The 17311-nt window shown below is 58.7% G+C and overlaps 1 protein-coding gene across 1 annotated transcript in view; it reads left to right on the top strand.

Moving 5' to 3' along the window:
- The window catches only part of RAMP1 (receptor activity modifying protein 1), a 30095-nt gene extending 22888 nt beyond the window's left edge, over positions 1-7207 (top strand). Inside the window, exon 3 of the mRNA XM_012930419.2 lies at positions 6742-7207. Coding sequence (XP_012785873.1) covers positions 6742-6997 — 256 coding nt within the window. The 3' untranslated portion in view covers positions 6998-7207. The remainder of the gene's footprint in view (positions 1-6741) is intronic.
- The last annotated feature ends 10104 nt before the right edge of the window (positions 7208-17311 follow it).

Genomic DNA, 17311 nt, shown 5'->3' on the forward strand with positions numbered 1-17311 from the left:
GAGCCTCTTCACAGTTAACAAGGTTGTGCGTTTCTGTGTGTGTAAGATTCATGTATGAATTTGAAGGGCAGTTAGAGATCTTCCGTCAGCTGGGTCACTCCTCGGGCGGTCGCAGCAGCCAGGGCTGGGCCAGGCAGGAGGAGCTCCATCCAGGGCGGCTACATGGGGGCAGGTGCCCACCGGTGGACCATCTGCTGTTTTCCCTGCGGTGGCAGGGAGCTAGATCGGAGGTGGAGCAGCCAGCTCATATAGATACCAGTACTGCAGATGGTGGCTTTACCCATGTGCCACCGTGCCAGCCCCAGAGTGGGGTTTTTACAATTCGAGGTGAGTGTTGGAATTCCTCATGCTTTCTCTGCATATATTGAAGAGTGATGTCCTGATCGTAGGTTTAAAGCATTTTCCCATCAGCCCTGCTTTCAAGTGTGGACTTTGCCATGGCCTCTGCAGGGCCTGGAGTCTGTAAGTGGAAGTATGTCAGTGTCCCCGTGTGTGACACATCACAGGCCTGTGGCCAGGGGCCTGGTCCCTTGGTTAATGACCAGGGAAGCTACTCATCCTTTTTCTCCATCTTATAACTGTGCCACTGGGCCCTGCACAGTAATGTAACAGCTGAAGTCCACACCTTGAATGTGCCAGGATCCCATATGAGAGCTGGTTCTAATCCCTGGGGCCTCGCTTCCCATCCAGCTCCCTGCTTGTGGCCTGGAAAAGCAGTCAAAGATGGCACAAAGCCTTGGAATCCTGCACCCATGTGAGAGACTCAGAAGCTGCTCTGGGCTCCTGGCTTCGGATTGGCTCAGCTCTGGCTGTTGCAGCCACTTGGGGAGTGAATCAGTGGATGGAAGATCTTCCTCTCTGTCTCTCCTCCTCTATGTATATCTGACTTTGCAATAAAAGTAAATAAATCTTTTTTTTTAAAAAACTGTGCCACAGGGACTGGCATGATGGCTCAGCTAGCTAATCCTCCACCTAAAGGTCCCAGCATTTCATACAGTTGCCAGTTCATGTCCCAGCTGCTCCACTTCCCACCCAGCTCCCTGCTTGTGGCCTGGGAGGCAGCAGAGGGTGGTCCTAAGCCCTGGGACCTAGGAAACGCCCCTGGATGCTGGCTTCATATTGGCTCAGATTTAGCCATTGTGGCCATTTGGTGAGTGAACCAGCGGGCGGAAAATCTTTCTTTCAGTCTCTCTATAAACCCGACTTTCCAATAAAAGTAAAACATAAAAAGCTGCCAGAACCACTTGTGGCTGGTGTGTTCTGTCAAAGTGATTCTTCAAGCGCATGTCTGCCTTGCCTGACAGGTTTTCTGCTTTCGAGCAGTATTTGAAAGCTCCCCAGAGTGTCCCAATTCAAGGGTCTTCCAGTTCTACCCATTTTGACATGCTCGTCTAAACTTCTCTCTGCGTTGGTTTCTAGATTAAATTGTCTAGAAATGGATCTAATTATTTTTTCTTTAAAAATAAGCTATTGAATTTATAGGTCGGTTTTGTTCTTTTCTGTATCAATATGTATTGATTTTTAATAATTACCCATGGATGTCAAAGTTACTTGCTTTATTTTGTTCTTTATAAACAATGTAAATTAGGATACTTATTTTCATTTCTTTCTATCCAACAGCAAGATCATTTACAGCTGCGAGTTTTCTCGGAGTCCAGTTTTGGTCCTATCCCATTAACTTTTACTGTTGTCAGTATTATTTTTGTGTTAGCCTGTAATTGAGCGTTTAAGTTTGATTTTGAGGGATAGAGAGAGAGCTCTCTGATTCATTCACCAGAGCCCCGCCACAGCCTGGGGCTGGGCCAGGACAAAGCCAGGACCAGTCTGGGAGCTGGCGGAGGGCTCCCACAGGCCCCCACTCACAGGGACCCAGCTGCCTGAGGGTCTGTCCTGGAGGCAGCCCGGGGCCCAGAGATGGGCTCAGGCACCCCCATGTGGAGTACAGGCATCCCAACCTGCCAACCACCAGACGGACTCCCCACCCTTAACTGAAATTTTTAAATTTTTCTGTGACTCTGAAGTTGTATATGCTGCTTCATGTCTGGGGACTTAAACACACACACTTTTTCTAATTCTTGTTTTCAGTGACTTGGGAATCCAGTGAGTTCTTTGATGCCCAATAGGAATTGGGGGACTTTGGGAAAGGCTGTTTTTTGTGAAAGCAGAGCCTCCGCCCACTGCCTCTGGTTCACTCCAGCACCCTTCCTTCGGCTGAGGTTTCCCTCGGCCCTGACATCACGGCCCAGACAGGCTCGGTAGGTCTCTTCTCGCCACTCTCCCTGCCCTCATGGGCTTCACAGTCTTAGACTCCGGAAGAGAAACCGCTCTTTACCAAGGAGCCAAGTGCAATGGGGAGGTGACCAGAGGGGGCGGACAGAGGCGGACCCTGTGAAGACTGGCCAGTGGGGAGGGGCGCATGTGCAAGGATCCCAAGATGGGCACTTGGGCAGGGCGGCCAAATGTGGCCAGGGAGAGGCTGGGGCCCAGGGTGAGTCTGGCTCAGGCACACGGGGGAGTGGGAGAGCTAACTCCCAGCTAAGCCAGGGGAGCTGGGAAATGGGATGCAGAGAAGCCAAATCTGGGGTAAAGTCTGTAATAGCCTGAGACGGGTCCCTTCTGCTTGCACTGGGCACCCTGCTGAGCCTTGGAGGCAGGACTGCGAGGGTGAAGGGGGGCAGTGAGGGGACGTCCCCAAGCCCCAGGGGTGAGGGACAGGGGATCAGGAGGTGGCAGGGGGAGGAGGGGGGGATGCCCCTGTGTGAGCCGTGCAGTCCAGGGCAGGAGCAGGCCTTTGGGGAGATCTCCTGGGGCTGCTGGCCTGAGGAGGCACAGGAAGGAGGTGCCAGGTGTGGGGGCACCATCTGGTAGCCTCTCCCTCCCCCTCAGTCCTAGGCCAGGAAGAGGGGTGAGCAGGTTGGGGGTCCTGACCCTGGAGCCCACTTGGCATCCCCTCCCACCTTGGGCACCTCCCTGCTCTGCACCCAAGGTGGGGCTCCCCTGGGAAATGTGCCTCCCATCCCTGTTAAGGCCCCAGGGGAGCTCCCTGTAACCTGGGTGGCCTGGAATGTTGTTCCACGCCTGGGGCCAGGAATGGGGGCACAGCCTGTCCCCGGCTCCTGGCCAGCTCCTGGGCACCCTTGGTGGAGAGTCCAAGCCCCCAGCACCGCACAGCAGCCACAGAGCCCCCTCATGAGAGGCCCCCACGGTCACAGAAAGGAGTCCATTGGTCTCTGGCTTGCCCCGCCCTTCTTCCGAGGGTGGGCTTTTAGCTGGATCGTCAGACAGTGCATGCAGTGCGGCTCTGTGGGGGAAGCCCCAGCAGGCCCTTCCACATGGAGTCCACGTTGGCTGTGGATGTGGGCACATCTGGATCTTCTGCTGAGCGTGGTAGCCAGCATTACTCCTTGTCACCCTAAACGCCCTTCGGTCATTCCCTGACCGTCTGCTGGGTGATGTTCCACTGCTGTGCCAGCACCATCTTCTTGCTTGGTTTTTGAATGTACTTGCAGGATTCTTTTTTTTTTTTAAGCTTGATTTGTTTTTACTTGAATGATTCACAGAGAGACAGAGAGAGGGATCTTCTACCCTCTGGTTCACTCTCTGAAAGGCCTCAGTGGCAGGAACTGAGCTGGTCTGAAGCCAGGAGCCAGGAGTTTCTTCTGGGTCTCCCACATGGGTGCAGGGGCCAAAGCACTTGGACTGTCCTTCGTTGCTTGTCTAGGTGCATTACCAGGGTGCAAACTGATGGCCATATGGAGTGCTGGTGCCCCAGGCGGAAGCTTAGGCTGCTGTGCCACTGTGCCAGCCCCACCTTGCTTTGCGTGCGCATCAAGTCCATCTTTTTGGCTCAGGCTTGCTTCTCAAAATGGAACCCGTGGGCCAGGGGTATCTGTGACTTAGGCTGAGGGCTCCATAGGGCCACCCACGTTGCTGCTCCCAGCTAAGCCAGCGTGCCCCGTGCCCCGTGCCCCCGGCAATGCCCGCACCCTTGACCTGCCTCTCGCACCATGGAGCTGTCTTTTCTCTCTCCCTTTGGAGGAAGGGTAGACTTTTGTTCAGCTGTGTATTGGTCATTTGTTCTCCAGATGCCACCTCAGAGGGCTCTGTCACTGTGCCCGGCTGGCACCCCACCATCGCGGCATCCCGGGATGCCAGCAGCTTCCAGAGTCCAACTCCCATGGCTCTCATAAACACCAGCGGGCAATCATTCTTGTCCACAAGTTAAGAGCCGGGAAGCATGCTCAGTCAGTGGACTTTGGAAACGGCCACTGTGGGCCTGGGGACCATTGCAGGGTTCATGTAGGGGTTCAGAACAGAGGGCGCCAGCCCTGAAGAGTGGCAAGCCAGCGATGCGATCCCCAGGGCCGGGGTGGGGGGGAGAGGAGGGGAGCTCCCCACTGGCTATTCCAGCCCCTCGTGGGTCAGTGGTGTCTGGGCAGGAGGCTCCGCCCCCAAGGCGTGACTCTTTCATCGTGGCCGGCCAAGGTGGCGCGGCATTTATCAAGAGCTTCAGCTGTCGGGATAATAAACAGAATGAAGTGGGCAGCCTGGGCACACTGGAACTATTTTTAGCCAGAGGCAGCTCTGCGAGCTGGGAGGCCAGCAGATCAAGGAGAGAGTGCCCTGTCCCAGAATAGCACCAGTGCCCAGCCGTGCCCCCCCAGGTCAGGGGCCCCCTCCCACTCCGACTGGCCAGCTTGCCCATGGACCCCTGTCCAAGCAGTGGGCCACAGGCTCAGTTCAGGACCCTCTGTCCACAGACACTTGCAGGCCCAGGTCCAAGCTGGGGGTCTCCAGGCGAACCCCTCTCCCCCGTTGTGACTGCCTGGGGCTTATTTTTCTGCTTAAAGCCCCAGTCCTTGTTCTAACTTGAGAAGCCCGCCTTTCCACGCCAGTGAGTGGTGGGGCTGGGTCCACGCCCTCCCCTGCCCCTGCCCGCTCCTCTCCCTCCTTCCTTGGAGCCCCAGGGGAAGCCAGGGCTGGTTCACTCCCAGTTGGCCACAGGGCCACAGCTGGATCAGCCCAAAGCCAGGCGTTTCATCTGGGTCGCCTACACCAGGTGCCCCACCCATACATTCCCGCTCGCTGTCCATGGCAGGGCCTGTTGTGGGTTCTGCTGCATCTGGGCCCAGGGAGCCCCCGCCGGCCCTCCCCACACAGAGTACCCCCGCCCATGTCCCTGGGGTGACCCACAGGCAGCTGGAAGCCTTGGTTCCCAGGGAGCACAGGCTGGGAGCCTCGTCCCACCCACTCCACATGCAGCCCAGAGGGAAGGGGGACTCGCTGCGCCAGTGGGGGCCAAGGTTGCGCTTCCTCTGAGAAGATGGCTTGGGAAATGCGTGGGGCTTCGTGCCTGCTGCCGTCTTTCTCACAAGCAAGCCCCTCCCCAGGGAAGCCTGGGGAGAAAAAGTGTTGAGTCACAGGCCAGTGGGGGGGTTGGCAGGATCCCAGAGGAGCCCCCGCCCCACCCACACGTGGCCGGCAGAGTGAGTCACAGGTGACTTGGTTGCATGGCAGCCCCATTCCCAGGGATGCTGCAGAGAGCCTGAGCGGCAGGGGACCCTCCAGCATCCTGGTGGGTGGGGCGAGAGCCAGCACTTCCCCATCCTAAGCAGAAGTCACAGCGACTCAGAAAACTTCCTGGGGATGCTGAGGCCCTGGCCGCCCAGGTTCCGTTGGGATGTGGGCGACAGCGTGCTGTGGCTGCGGGTGCCGCCTCCCGGGCTGAGCTGGGAGACACGTGTTGACGGCTGCTCCTAGGCCTGTGCCCACTGGGAACTTCTGGGTACAGCTGGGCTGCTCCCCCTAGACAACCAGGCCCCAGGAAATTGCAGACGCTGAGGGTCATGGGGTGCCAGGGAAAGGGGCTTGGCCGCCCTGGCAGACCCTTGCTGCCACCCTGGGTCAGAGTGCAGTTGCCCACAGACCTTGTGGCCCAGCGGCTTTCTGCACCTGCTACAGTCATTCCCCATCTGTAAAGTTGGAAGTTCCAAGGGTGCTCAAGGTCCTGCCCAGAGCCCTGCCCACGTGAGTTCCAGCGGGCTGACATGGAATGCAGCCGTGCTGAGGGGCCGCCTGGGCCCCTCAAGACACTCCCCAGGCCCAGGCGGGTGGGAGGAGCCCTGCAGCCTGAGCCCTGTGTTCCTGCATCCCGGCTTGCCAGGAGCCCTGGAAAAGCCCCAACAGGGAGTCCACCAGAGCAGGATCACATGTCGGAGAGTGACCCACCTGCCATGCAGAACACCACTCAGAAACCGGGGGTGCTCCTTCCCCAGAGGGAGGTGGCCTGTTGTGTCAGACTCTGCCAACAGCGACACCCCTGCCCCCTGTGACAGCAATGATGCCACCATCACACAGGGTCACACACAAGGTCAGAGAGACACGCAGTCCAGCTCTCTCTCACACTCAGTCATCCCTGGAAGGCAAGCCCTCCCTTCAGGCTCCTAAACTCCAGTGCCCCCCTTACACCGCCCACTCTCCCTGCTGGCCTTCGCTCACATCCTGTCCCCACCACCCCCGGTCATCCCACTGCCAGGCCTTGTGGCAGCTGGGGAGTGGGCATCTCCAGCAGCCCAGCCACTCACGTCCTCTTGTGGCCAGAGGCCCTGCTGTCCACTGGGACCCCGCCCACAGCCACTGGTGCTGCTGCCCAGGCCCTCAGTTCTGTGGCGGGGTCGCTGCCCCCGGGAGGCGAGGGGACGGTGCGGAGTGCCCTGCTGACCCCCTTTTCTCCCTCCTTAGGAGCTACGGCCAGCTCACCAACTGCACTGAACAGGTGACAAAGCATTTGGGCTGTTTCTGGCCCAACGCCGAGGTGGACAAGTTCTTTGTGGCTGTCCACCAGCACTACTTCCGGAGCTGCCCAGTGTCGGGCAGGACCGTGCACGACCCGCCCAGCAGCGTCCTCTGCCCCTTCATCGTGCTGCCCATCGTGGTGACCCTGCTCGTGACCGCCCTGGTGGTCTGGAGGAGCAAGCGCACGGAGGGCATCGTGTAGGCAGCGGCCTGGGCTGCCCGTCATGCGCAGTGGGGCCAGCCTGGCACAGCTCCCAGAGGCAAAGCAGGCCCAGGTCGCCAGTCCCCCTTCCTGCAGCCAAGAACTCACGGGGCATTGGCCTCGAAGCCCCCTGGCTGGGCGGGGAAGCCACGCCCAGCCCGACCTCTGGGCGTGTCTCAGCCCCACGTGCTGGCCTGCTGGGCGCTCGCCCCGTGGCCTCGCTGCAGACTGCTCGCTTGGACAGCCAGCCACCTGGAGGGAGGGTAGCAGCGTGCAATTAAAAGGGCATGCGTGAGTGCGGGCTGCATCCTTATTCCTGAGTGTCTGCCAATGGGACGACAGATGCCAGCCCTGACAGGATCTCTGGCGGGGATGGCATCAGAAGCCCCAGCACCCTGAAGGTGCCCCCCAAGAGACCCGGAAACCCCCAGTCCCACGTCACGGTCCAGGCAGGGCACAGGGCCGTCCTTGCCATGAGGTCACTCCTCACCAGCCTCTTCCCGTGGGTTCTAGAGTCCCTAGGACCCTTGCCCCTCACCGACCTCTCCCACAGGTCCCCAGGGTCCCTGGGACTCCTGCCCCTCACCGGCCTCTCCCACAGGTCCCCAGGGTCCCTGGGACCCCTGCCCCTCACCGACCTCTCCCACAGGTCCCCAGGGTCCCTGGGACCCCTGCCCCTCACCGGCCTCTCCCACAGATCCCCAGGGTCCCTGGGACCCCTGCCTCTCACCGGCCTCTCCCACAGGTCCCCAGAGTCCTGCCCCTTGTCCCTGCTGGTGCTTTTCCCATCAGCCACCCCAGGGCTACCCTCCCTGTGCCTCACCTGGGACAGCCAGCGGTGCCCCTGCCTACCCCCAGCCAGTCAGAGACATCCCTGGCCTGAAGGGGCTAGAGCATCCCATCTGGACTTCTCTGGAATGGTGGCCATGGGTAGTCAGCATCCCCAAGATAGGTGGGGGGATCCCCAAGATAGGCCCCTGCCGCGAATGGTGTGGCCAGGCAGGGACCAACAGGCCATGACCTCGGGCTGCCTCCTGCTGCCTGGAGTTTCCAGTATCTGTGTCCAGGGCCACACAATGCCACGGCCACGCCAGGCCCCAGCTCTAGGACGCGTCCACCAGGGAATACAGCCCACAGGCCCCACAGGCTTCAGCCTCAAGGAAGCACACGTAGCAGTGGGACATACGTGGTGCTTCCGGTCGGCCAGGGGCTTGTGTTGCTGAAGCTCCCACTACCTCCCACCCTGCTCGACCCCTAACCCACTGCCCAGCTTGGCCACTCTAGGCCTGCCTAGTGTCCACAGCTGCCATGGGAGGGCAGCGTGGAGCAGGGAGCACAGCCCTCCCTGGGGACACAGAGGGTGGGATGGGGTGAGCTAGGCTGTCTTGGGCCAGCCGCCTGTCTGCCTGCCTGGACAACCACCATTTTGCTGAGGTGGGCTGGACGGGCCTTGGAGCCTGGCGACAGACCACCACCCGGGAAGCCCCTGCAGGGCTCACACTGGCCGCAGTTCCTGTAGGTCCATCTGTGACCGAGGTCGGAGGTCATCATTAATGAGGCCAGCTGTGTCCTGGCACCCCAGCTCCCGGTGGGCAGTTTGTGACACATCATCTCACCCGGCACAGCCTGGGTGTCCACGGGGGCCTGGGCCCTTCCCAGCCCGTGTCACTGTGTCTCGGGTCATGCCCCACGTGATCAAGGAGACCCTTAGAGGCCCAGGCCCTCCCAGGCCATGGCATGAGACTAGAGGCTGTCCCCAACTCCCAGAGCACCCCATGGGTCCTGGGCTCCTAGGATGCTCGCCTGGCTGGGCAGCATGCCTGGGCAGTGTCCCAGGACCAGGCCCTCGCCGTCCTACACCGCTGCATCACAGTATTGTGTGTGTACACGTGTGTATGTATGTGCACGCAGTCACGTGCCGACAGTTGTCACCCCCATTCTGCCTGTGTTTGTAGCAGGCTGTCGCCCAGGAGTTCTGCTGGTTGACCAGCAGTCGGCCTGGCTGCTGACGGGAGGTGACATGGGTCCTGTCTCCTGGAGATGAATGTCCTGCTGCCCACAGCTGTCCCTCCTGCCGCGGTACCGCTGACCTCAGAGCAGTGACTTTCACACTGGGCCCAGGATCAGAACTTTCCGGGTGCTGGCTTTGTATCTCAGCATCTGAAACTGTCCTGAGCTGGGCCCCTGGGCCCCTGGGGAGTGGAGCGGTGACTTGGGACGGGTGACGAGGTCCTAAGCTGTCCTCTGTCTCGCTAGCTTCAGCTGATGACCCAGGCATCAGCCACAGGCACACCTGCTGGAGCTGCGGGGCGGAGAAGGCCTGCAGATCCACTAGCTGTGGTCATAGAGTGAGGCAGGCACCAGCCGGCGCCATATCTGATCATGTCAAGTGCCCCAGGCCCCCTCCCAGGTCAGAAAGCAGAGGCCGCTGTTGCCCAAGGGGCTTGGGGCCCACTGGGGCGGGGGCAGAGGTTGGCAGTGGGGGACCCTCCTCACCCAAGAAACAACCCTGGCCCAACACCCCAGCAAGAGGCAGGGTTGGGGTGACGTGGGGTGGCACCAGCCCCTGGTGTTTCTGCAGGAGTCCTTCCGGCGGTGAAGACGGGCATTGGAACTTGCCAACTGGCCCTGCTTCCACGGTGCCGGCTCTCATAGTCTGCAGCTCCCATGGGTGCTGAGCAGGTCTGGAAGCCTGCATGGAAAGGCCGCCCTCCTGCAGGGACAGCTTGGATTCCCTGCTCTGCTCAGCTGGGAAGCCAAGGCCAGCTCCACGCTGAGCCGTAAGGCTGGTCTTGCTCACACCCTAAGCCGTAGGAGTGCCCCTCTCTGGGGCTTTGTCCCAGTAATGCCCAGGAAAACACTCCCAAGCAGCCAGGAAGGAGGGGAGCGTGCTGCCTGAGTGGCGGACTGGCCAAGCAGGCTGGGCGTCCCAAGGGATGGGTCCACAAGCCCCAGGTAAAACTGCCCTGGGAACAGAAGCCCCTGGTGAGCTAGAGAGTTTCTAGTCAGTTTCCTATTGGAAACTGACTAGAGCAGGTGTCGGCCAGTGGGTGCTGACCACAGGCCCCTGGACTCAGTCTGCCACTTGTCCATCAAAAACAAACCGAGACTGAATGCCAAGTGCTTCCTCTAGTGAATTCCCTTCTCAGACTTTTTCCCATGAGCAGAGGTAGGACCTGGGGGGCTGCCTCGAGCGGGGACCCCCAGGCCCACACTGAGGAGGGGGCTGTCTGGTGGCTGAAGCCCGGCGGACAGGAAAAAGGTTTCCTAAAATGAAGTGCACGGGGAACTTCCCATGGTACAGGGCTGTCTGGAGAAGGCAGATTACACAACAGGAGGGCGAGATGAATTCAGAGTGTGTGTGTGTGTGTGTGTGTGTGCGCGCGCGTGTGTGTGTGTGTGAGAGAGAGAGAGAGAGAGAGAGAGAGGTGATCCGCAGGCCACCTCAAGCTGGTGGAAGGGCACACCAAGCCACCGTAGAGCAACCGCATCACCCTGCACTTGGGATCGGGCCCCATCCCCAGTGAGCCGTCATTCCCAGGGACACCGCCAGATACCGGATGGGAGGTGCAGAGATGGACTCACCTCCCAGGCCAAGCCCCCCTCGCCTCTCTGACCATCGCTGCTTGTCTGAGCCTGCTCCAGGACTACGCCTCAGCCCTCCCTCGGCGCAGGCCGCAGTCAGAGGCTCTGTGTGCCCAGGATGGGGGCGGCAGGCTCAGCAAGAGGCAGGAGCTGCGGACACTGGGTTGAGACGGTTTGGCCCACACTTTGAACAGCGCTGCCCTGGACTCCTCTTAAGAGAGCCCTCAGGGCCTGTGTAGTGGCGAAGCAGGCTTCTCCTCTGCCTGTAGTGCCAGCATCCTATATGGGTGTCGATTCAAGTCCCAGCTGCTCCACTTCCAGTCTAGCTCTCTGCTGGTGGCCTGGAAAGGCAGTGAAAAGTGACCCAAAGCCTCAGGACCTTTCACCCACGTGAGAACCCCACAAGATCCTGGCTTCTGGTTCAGACCAGTCCAGTTCCGGCCATTGCAGACATTCAGGGAGTGAGCCAGTGGATGGAGGACCGACCTGTCTATATCTGCCCCTCTCTGTGGCATTCAAGAAAAATAAATTTTTAAGAGCGCCCTGCCGTTTTCTCCAAGGCTATTCCTGGAAGTGAACTTGGTCTGACTGTTCCCATCTTTCCTGGGGATGCGCAACAGGCCAGGGTGACAGACAGGGACAGCTCCAGAACCAGCCCAGCCAGCAGCCTGCAGACAGGGTCAAGGGCAGGGGCACCGCTCCCTTCCCATGCTCACACACAGCCCAGCTCCTGGTGCCCTGAGGCCTGGAGCCAGCTCAGATATGAGCTCTGCAGCTATGCCACCTGCTGGATGCCATCTCCCCACCCGCAAACGGCAAATCTATGGGGGTCACAGTGCCTGGCGCATCGTGAACATGCTGGCAACCACAGGGTGACAACTGAGCACACATGGCCAGATGTTTCTGTCTGAGCAGCTGGCAAGGGGGTGGCAGAGTCATCGCTGGGAACAATCCTAACAGGAGACGACGTTCATGTGACGGCCAGGGGGACCCAGTCCTCCCCCTGGGGCCCAGGACCAGGGACAGAGCTGGGAACTCCTTGCTGGGCAGACCTGGGACTTCAGGGTCCACCCTGACTCTGAGGGGGACCTCTCTCCTGGCCTTGTAAAAGGCCGGCTCCCCACCCCCAGCTCCCCACACCTCATCCACCTGACCCTGTCTGTGTCTGACCTCCTCCCGAGGACAGTCACACCGGCTAGGGCTGCCTGATGGCCTCACTTGACCTCATGAACCCAGGTCTCGGGGCCCCAGGGCAGGGCCTGTGCCAGGTCTGCCACCAGTCTGGCCCTCACTACAGCCCCCTAATGCCACTCGGGGGCAGCCGGCTGGCCCTGAGCTACCGTGAGGCCGCTGACCACACAAGAAGGGGCACGAGACATCACAAGCACAGGCAGCTGGTCCTGGCAGGCGCTCGGCAGCAGGAGCCGCCGCCTTCCCAGCGGGCAAGCCGGCCGGTGCAGGGAGACGCGGGCAGAGCGGTGGCAGTGCCAGGGCTGGTGCATTCCAGGGCACTGTCGGTTGAGAGACTTTTCATCTTGGCGTGTTTCCTTGGGAAAATGGACGGCTTGCCTCTCCCCAAGGGCTGTGTTCCCAACTCCAGGCTTTCTCTCCTCCCGCCCTCTGTTTTTTTCCTTCATCCAGAAACCAGAGCTAAGGGAGACTAAGAGAGAGACATTTTTCTTGTTGTAATTGGGTCAACCTCTGGGAGAGTAAGGCAGAGAGGATGCTGTCTGTGCGAGACTGCCTTCAGTGGCAGCAGGCAGGGACGGCCAGGGCAGACACGGCCAGGCCTGGCCTCAGGCAGGCAGGGACCCTGGCCTCCTGCGGCCTGGCCTCAAGGCAGGCAGGGACCCTGGGCCGGCCTCCTGCTGCCGGCCAGAGAGGACGCAATGAAGGAATAGAGGCGACACTTCCCTTGACTCTGCTCCCCTAGTCTTCAATCTAGAGGCTGTGCCCATTTTATAGGTTGGGAGACTGAGGCACAGACAGGCAGCCCAGGTGTCTCCTAATAGAGGGGCCAGAACCAGGATTTGAAGTTGGGTCTGACCCCATGCAGCTCTCCTGCCGTCCAGTCAGGAACTGGGGGTTCTAGTCCTGGTGGACTCCCCTCGGTAGGACGCAAGTGCTTCCTGCCTAAGCTTTCCTGGGTCACCTCTGCTCTGGGGGCATCCAACACAGTGGCTCCCACAGCCGACCTTGGCAGGGTCAAGGGTGTACAAGTCGTAGCTAAGACAAGAATTGGGAAGGTTTTTCCTGTTTAACCCACCCCGCCTCTCAGCAGAGCTTCTGCTCGAGCAGTGATATGAGCAAGCCTGACACGTACTGTGGACGCCTGCACCTGCTCAGCTGGCCCGGGCCTCCGTCCCTGTGCCCCGGAGGGCTGAGTGGCTCAGCACCCCACCCACCCAGGAGGAGCCGCTCCGCTGACGGGGCAGTGAGCAGCGTCCCCAGGAGAAGCACCTCTGCTCCCGCAGCAGCTGTCCGCAGGCTTGGGAGTATGTGCAGCCCCCAGGGCAAGGCCCCTTGTTGTCCACAGCCCCTCATCCTAAGCCAAGGCTGCTGGCAGAACTGGCCTCTCCGGTGGCTTTCTGTCCCCCCACCCTCACACCTGAACTTGTTTATGGTGTCCAAAATGGGCCCCAGTAGGTCAGTGAGAGACTGGTGTTGTGGTGCAGTGGGTTCTAGCTCAGCTCACAGTGCCAGCTGTATCGGAGTGCTGACTCCAATCCCGGCTGCTCTGCTTCCAGTCCAGCTTCCTGGTGAGGCAGCTCAGAGGACACTGTCTGGACCCTGCCCCCACATGGGAGACCCAGAAGAAGCTCCTGGCTCCTGGCTCTGGACTGGCCCAGCTCTGGCCTCTGTGGTCCTGTGAGAAGTGAACCAGTGGATGGAAGATCTCCCTGTTTCCCCGTAACGCTGCCATTCAAATAAAAATAAATTTGTTTTCAAAAAATCAAAAGCAAACTAAGCACAAAAGCCTCATTGCTAACACACAGGCTTTGGCACAGCTATCGGCATTGTCTGCCAGGCTTTCATTTAGACCACAACAGACCTGGGCCCCCACGAGGGGCACAGCGCGCCGACCCCGAAGGCAGCAGGCTCGCCCGCTTTGTTTATTGCTGCTAATAAACAGTGCTGCCTTGTGTACTTGCTCGGTTTCTTAAAACAAATGTTTACACACAGGACGTCTGGGTCAAGGAGACCCTTAACCTCTCCATCAGTAGCGCCCACCCCGTGACCTGCGGGCTTGCAGGCCCCACCAGCTCACCACTGAGCCTGGCGTCTCCCCACTCCCACTGGCTACCACTGGGCTCTGTGTCTTCCTAGGAAGTCAAGACAAGCGTTTGACCAAGCAGGGCAGGGACCAGCTGGAAGGCTGAGGTCCCGCAGCACGGGGCCCGGCTGCCCGCCAGCTCCAGTGCCTGAGCCCAGCAGGCTCTGGGAGACAGGTGTGCCGTGCAGGGAGTTCGGTTCCTAACTCCAGCCCATGGCTTCACACACGCACAGGCACCAGGGAAATCTGGGGAGGAAGCCATGACATGGGAAATTTGTCTGCTCGCTTGCTCTCTCTCTCTCTGCCTCTCCAACAAATAGAAATACATAAATCCATACACAGAAGTATAGCATTGGGAGGAGCAAAGGATCTGAGCCCACGAAGTTTTGAACTTCACATTCACCTGGCCCCGAGTCCAGCCTCTTCTAGGCTCTCCGCTCGCAGACATTGCAGTTTTGACAGAAATAGAGGAAAGCTGGAAGCCAGCCAACACGCCAGCCAGAGCGAGTGGCTGACTCACGGAGCGCGGCCACTCGAAGGCAGGCGCTGCCGCACAGCGAGACTGTCTGCATGCCCTTATATAGCAGGGTTCCCGTGCTGAGAGCCGGGCTGTCCTCCATCCGAGCCACGGGAACACAGCCAGCTCGCCGCCGCATGGGTTCTGCATTCCGGAAGCCAACCAACCCTGGACTGAAAACAGGCAGGGCATGTTCTGGATCTGTGCTGTGCTATGGCAACGATTTACATACCGTTGACATGCATTGGGTGTTACAAGAAACCTGGAAATGCCTCGGAACACACAGGGGATGGCTCTGAGCTCTGGGTAAACACTGGGTAAGGGCTACCACTTTCTATGAGGGACCTGGACAGGTATAGATTCTGGTACCACGAGGGTTCTGGACCCAGTACCCCAGAACAGAGGAATGACTGCCCATGTCCATGTGTCTCAGACTGAGCAGGACTCAGCGAGCTGCAGCTCCTCGAGCCAGATCCAAGGCCAGGAGACTGTGGAAGTCAGTCCGTATTTCACACCACATGTTGCATTACGATGGAGTTCTTATAATGAGAATTATTTCATCAAAAATGAAGGAGGTCGAATAAATCAGCTCAGGACTTGAGGAACACGCTCCTGGCATGCCGTAATTAAATCGCAACTGGTTTCGATTGAATTTCTTTGTTATTTGCGAGTCAGGCAGAGAGCTCCACTGACTGGTTCACTTCCCAGATGGCCACGATGGCCAAGGCTGCGCCAGGCCAAAGCAAGAAAGACAGGAAAGCTCCAGTGGGGGAAGAGTTTGCGCAGCGTCGGTGGAACCACTGGGTGGACATACGAGACAGGATGAAGCTGGATCCTACCTGACACCATCATCAAAATTTAAAACTTTGATAACTCTAAGATGACTGTCAAGAAAGTGAAGACACTCTACAGAGCAGGAGAAAACACTTGTACATCTTCCGTCTGTTACTGGATTCCTAGCCAGAATCCATACAGAGTTCTTACAGCTTGGAACAACCAGTCCGCTGTTCCAAGGAGCAGCTCCAGGAGAAGGGTTTTCATCCAGAGGTACCTACCTGGGTTCCTGTGTGTTCACAACAGCGCTGCTAATCCCAGTCCCAAAGGGGAAACAGCTGGAGGGTCTCTCGAGAGATGAATGGAGAGATGACATGCCACCCGTCTGTGTGAAGGGTTACTCACCCAGAAAAGGAAGGTAGAACACATGGACTCCACTGCTGTGGGCTAAGGATTTGATTAGCACTCCTTAAGCTGAGCACTACAGGAAATGGGCTTGCGGCTAAAAGCACCTGGTTTAATGGGACTCATTGGCATCCTAGTGTTCGGTTAAAGGGCTTGGGAGAAAGAGTGTATAAGGAGTGACAAAGGGAGACTTGGTGGAGACTTCCACCATCACTGGTCTCCTGTCGGTGCCTCATCCCCAGACCCTCCCCGTGTCCACGTTACTGACCCCGCTGGCCGGAGCACTCCACGAGGAACCAACGCCCAGGAAAGAAGGCCACCTAGCATATGACTCCATTCCCAGAAACACTTGCAAGACACAGAAAGTGGACGATGGGCAGTGAGCGATGCTGGCAAGTGGCCGTGACGATGGACAGGTGCCGGGCCAGTCGGTGAGGATGGCTGCACAGCAGGGGAACATGCCTGAGCAGCTCAAGGGGAGACCTTAACAGGGCGAAATTTATGCTACTTTAAAAACAGGGGTGAAGGCTGATGGTAAAATAAAATTTGACAGTGGAGGCCCCGGCAGACACTTGTCCGGCCAGATGTCAGCAGTCAACGTTAGGTGGGGGAAGGAGTGTTGTCAGTGTGTCTTCTTAATATTGTGTGTGGACATTGGCAGTTCATCTTTGTCCCCAAAATCCACACCCTTGGCCTAACCCTGAGAGAAACAGCAAAGTGCTCTGTCCACAGAACCATCCAGGACACCCAAGCCAAAGGAAGGCCAAGATGGGAGTCAGGCAGGAGGGAGCTTGGGGTGAGCGCTGGGGAACAGGGATACCGTCTAGGCCAATCACATGGGGTCGCAGCATTGTCTGACTCGCTGTAACACATCCTTTAGCATAAGGGGTCAGTGACAGGGCTCACGGGGTACTCTCCCTGTAGGCGCTCCGGAGATCTGAAGGCCATCTAGGATCAGCTTGTCACGTTACGAAGGTGAGAGCCGTGCTGTCCCTGTGCCATCCCTGCGCCGTCCCTCTGGGGTCAGCGTCCCTGTGCACTGCCGAGGGAAAGCTGCAGGGCACAGAGAGACTGCAGAGGCGCCCCGTGGGAAGGCGGAGCTGAATGCCAAAGGCCCTGGGGGCCTGTCCGAAAGGGGTCCTCTGGGAGGGAGCGTCTGTCGCTGTCCTGCAGCGATGGACTTGGTGCACAGAGCCGATAATAACACACAGACCCCGACTGATGGTTGAAAGCCGAAGCTTATTAGTGGCATCAGACTTTATACACTGAGGGTCCTATGGGATAAGGGAGGAGGTACTGAGCTTATCAACAAACCCATCAACTGTTTTGTTTGGAACTCTTGTTCTGTATGTCCCACCAGGGGTTCTCATTCACAGGCTGTCCACTCAACTGTTCTCATACAAATGACATTCATTTAGTTATATGAATGGTACACACTCAGTTGTTCTTATACGAAGGATATTCAATCAGTTGTAATCCTGTGCTCGCTGACCTTCTAGGGTCACAATGTCCTTCTAAAAACGTCCAGCAGCGTTTCTATGGAGCTGTCTGTCTTCACACAGCCACTCCATGGATTCTGTGTTCCAGGACGGGCAGGTAGCACCGGCACCAGCAGGACGCTGGGTCCCAACTGCTGGAGCTCAGCCTAAGACAGCCTGAGCTCTTCCTGGTTGGGGTGCAGGGGAAGGGATCAGGAGGGACCCAGGACCCCAAATTCCTAAACGCAAAGGCCTGCCGACTATGAAGGCACGACTTGGAG

This window comes from Ochotona princeps, chromosome 5 (genome assembly GCF_030435755.1).
Source record: "Ochotona princeps isolate mOchPri1 chromosome 5, mOchPri1.hap1, whole genome shotgun sequence".
Taxonomy (NCBI): Eukaryota; Metazoa; Chordata; class Mammalia; order Lagomorpha; family Ochotonidae; genus Ochotona; species Ochotona princeps.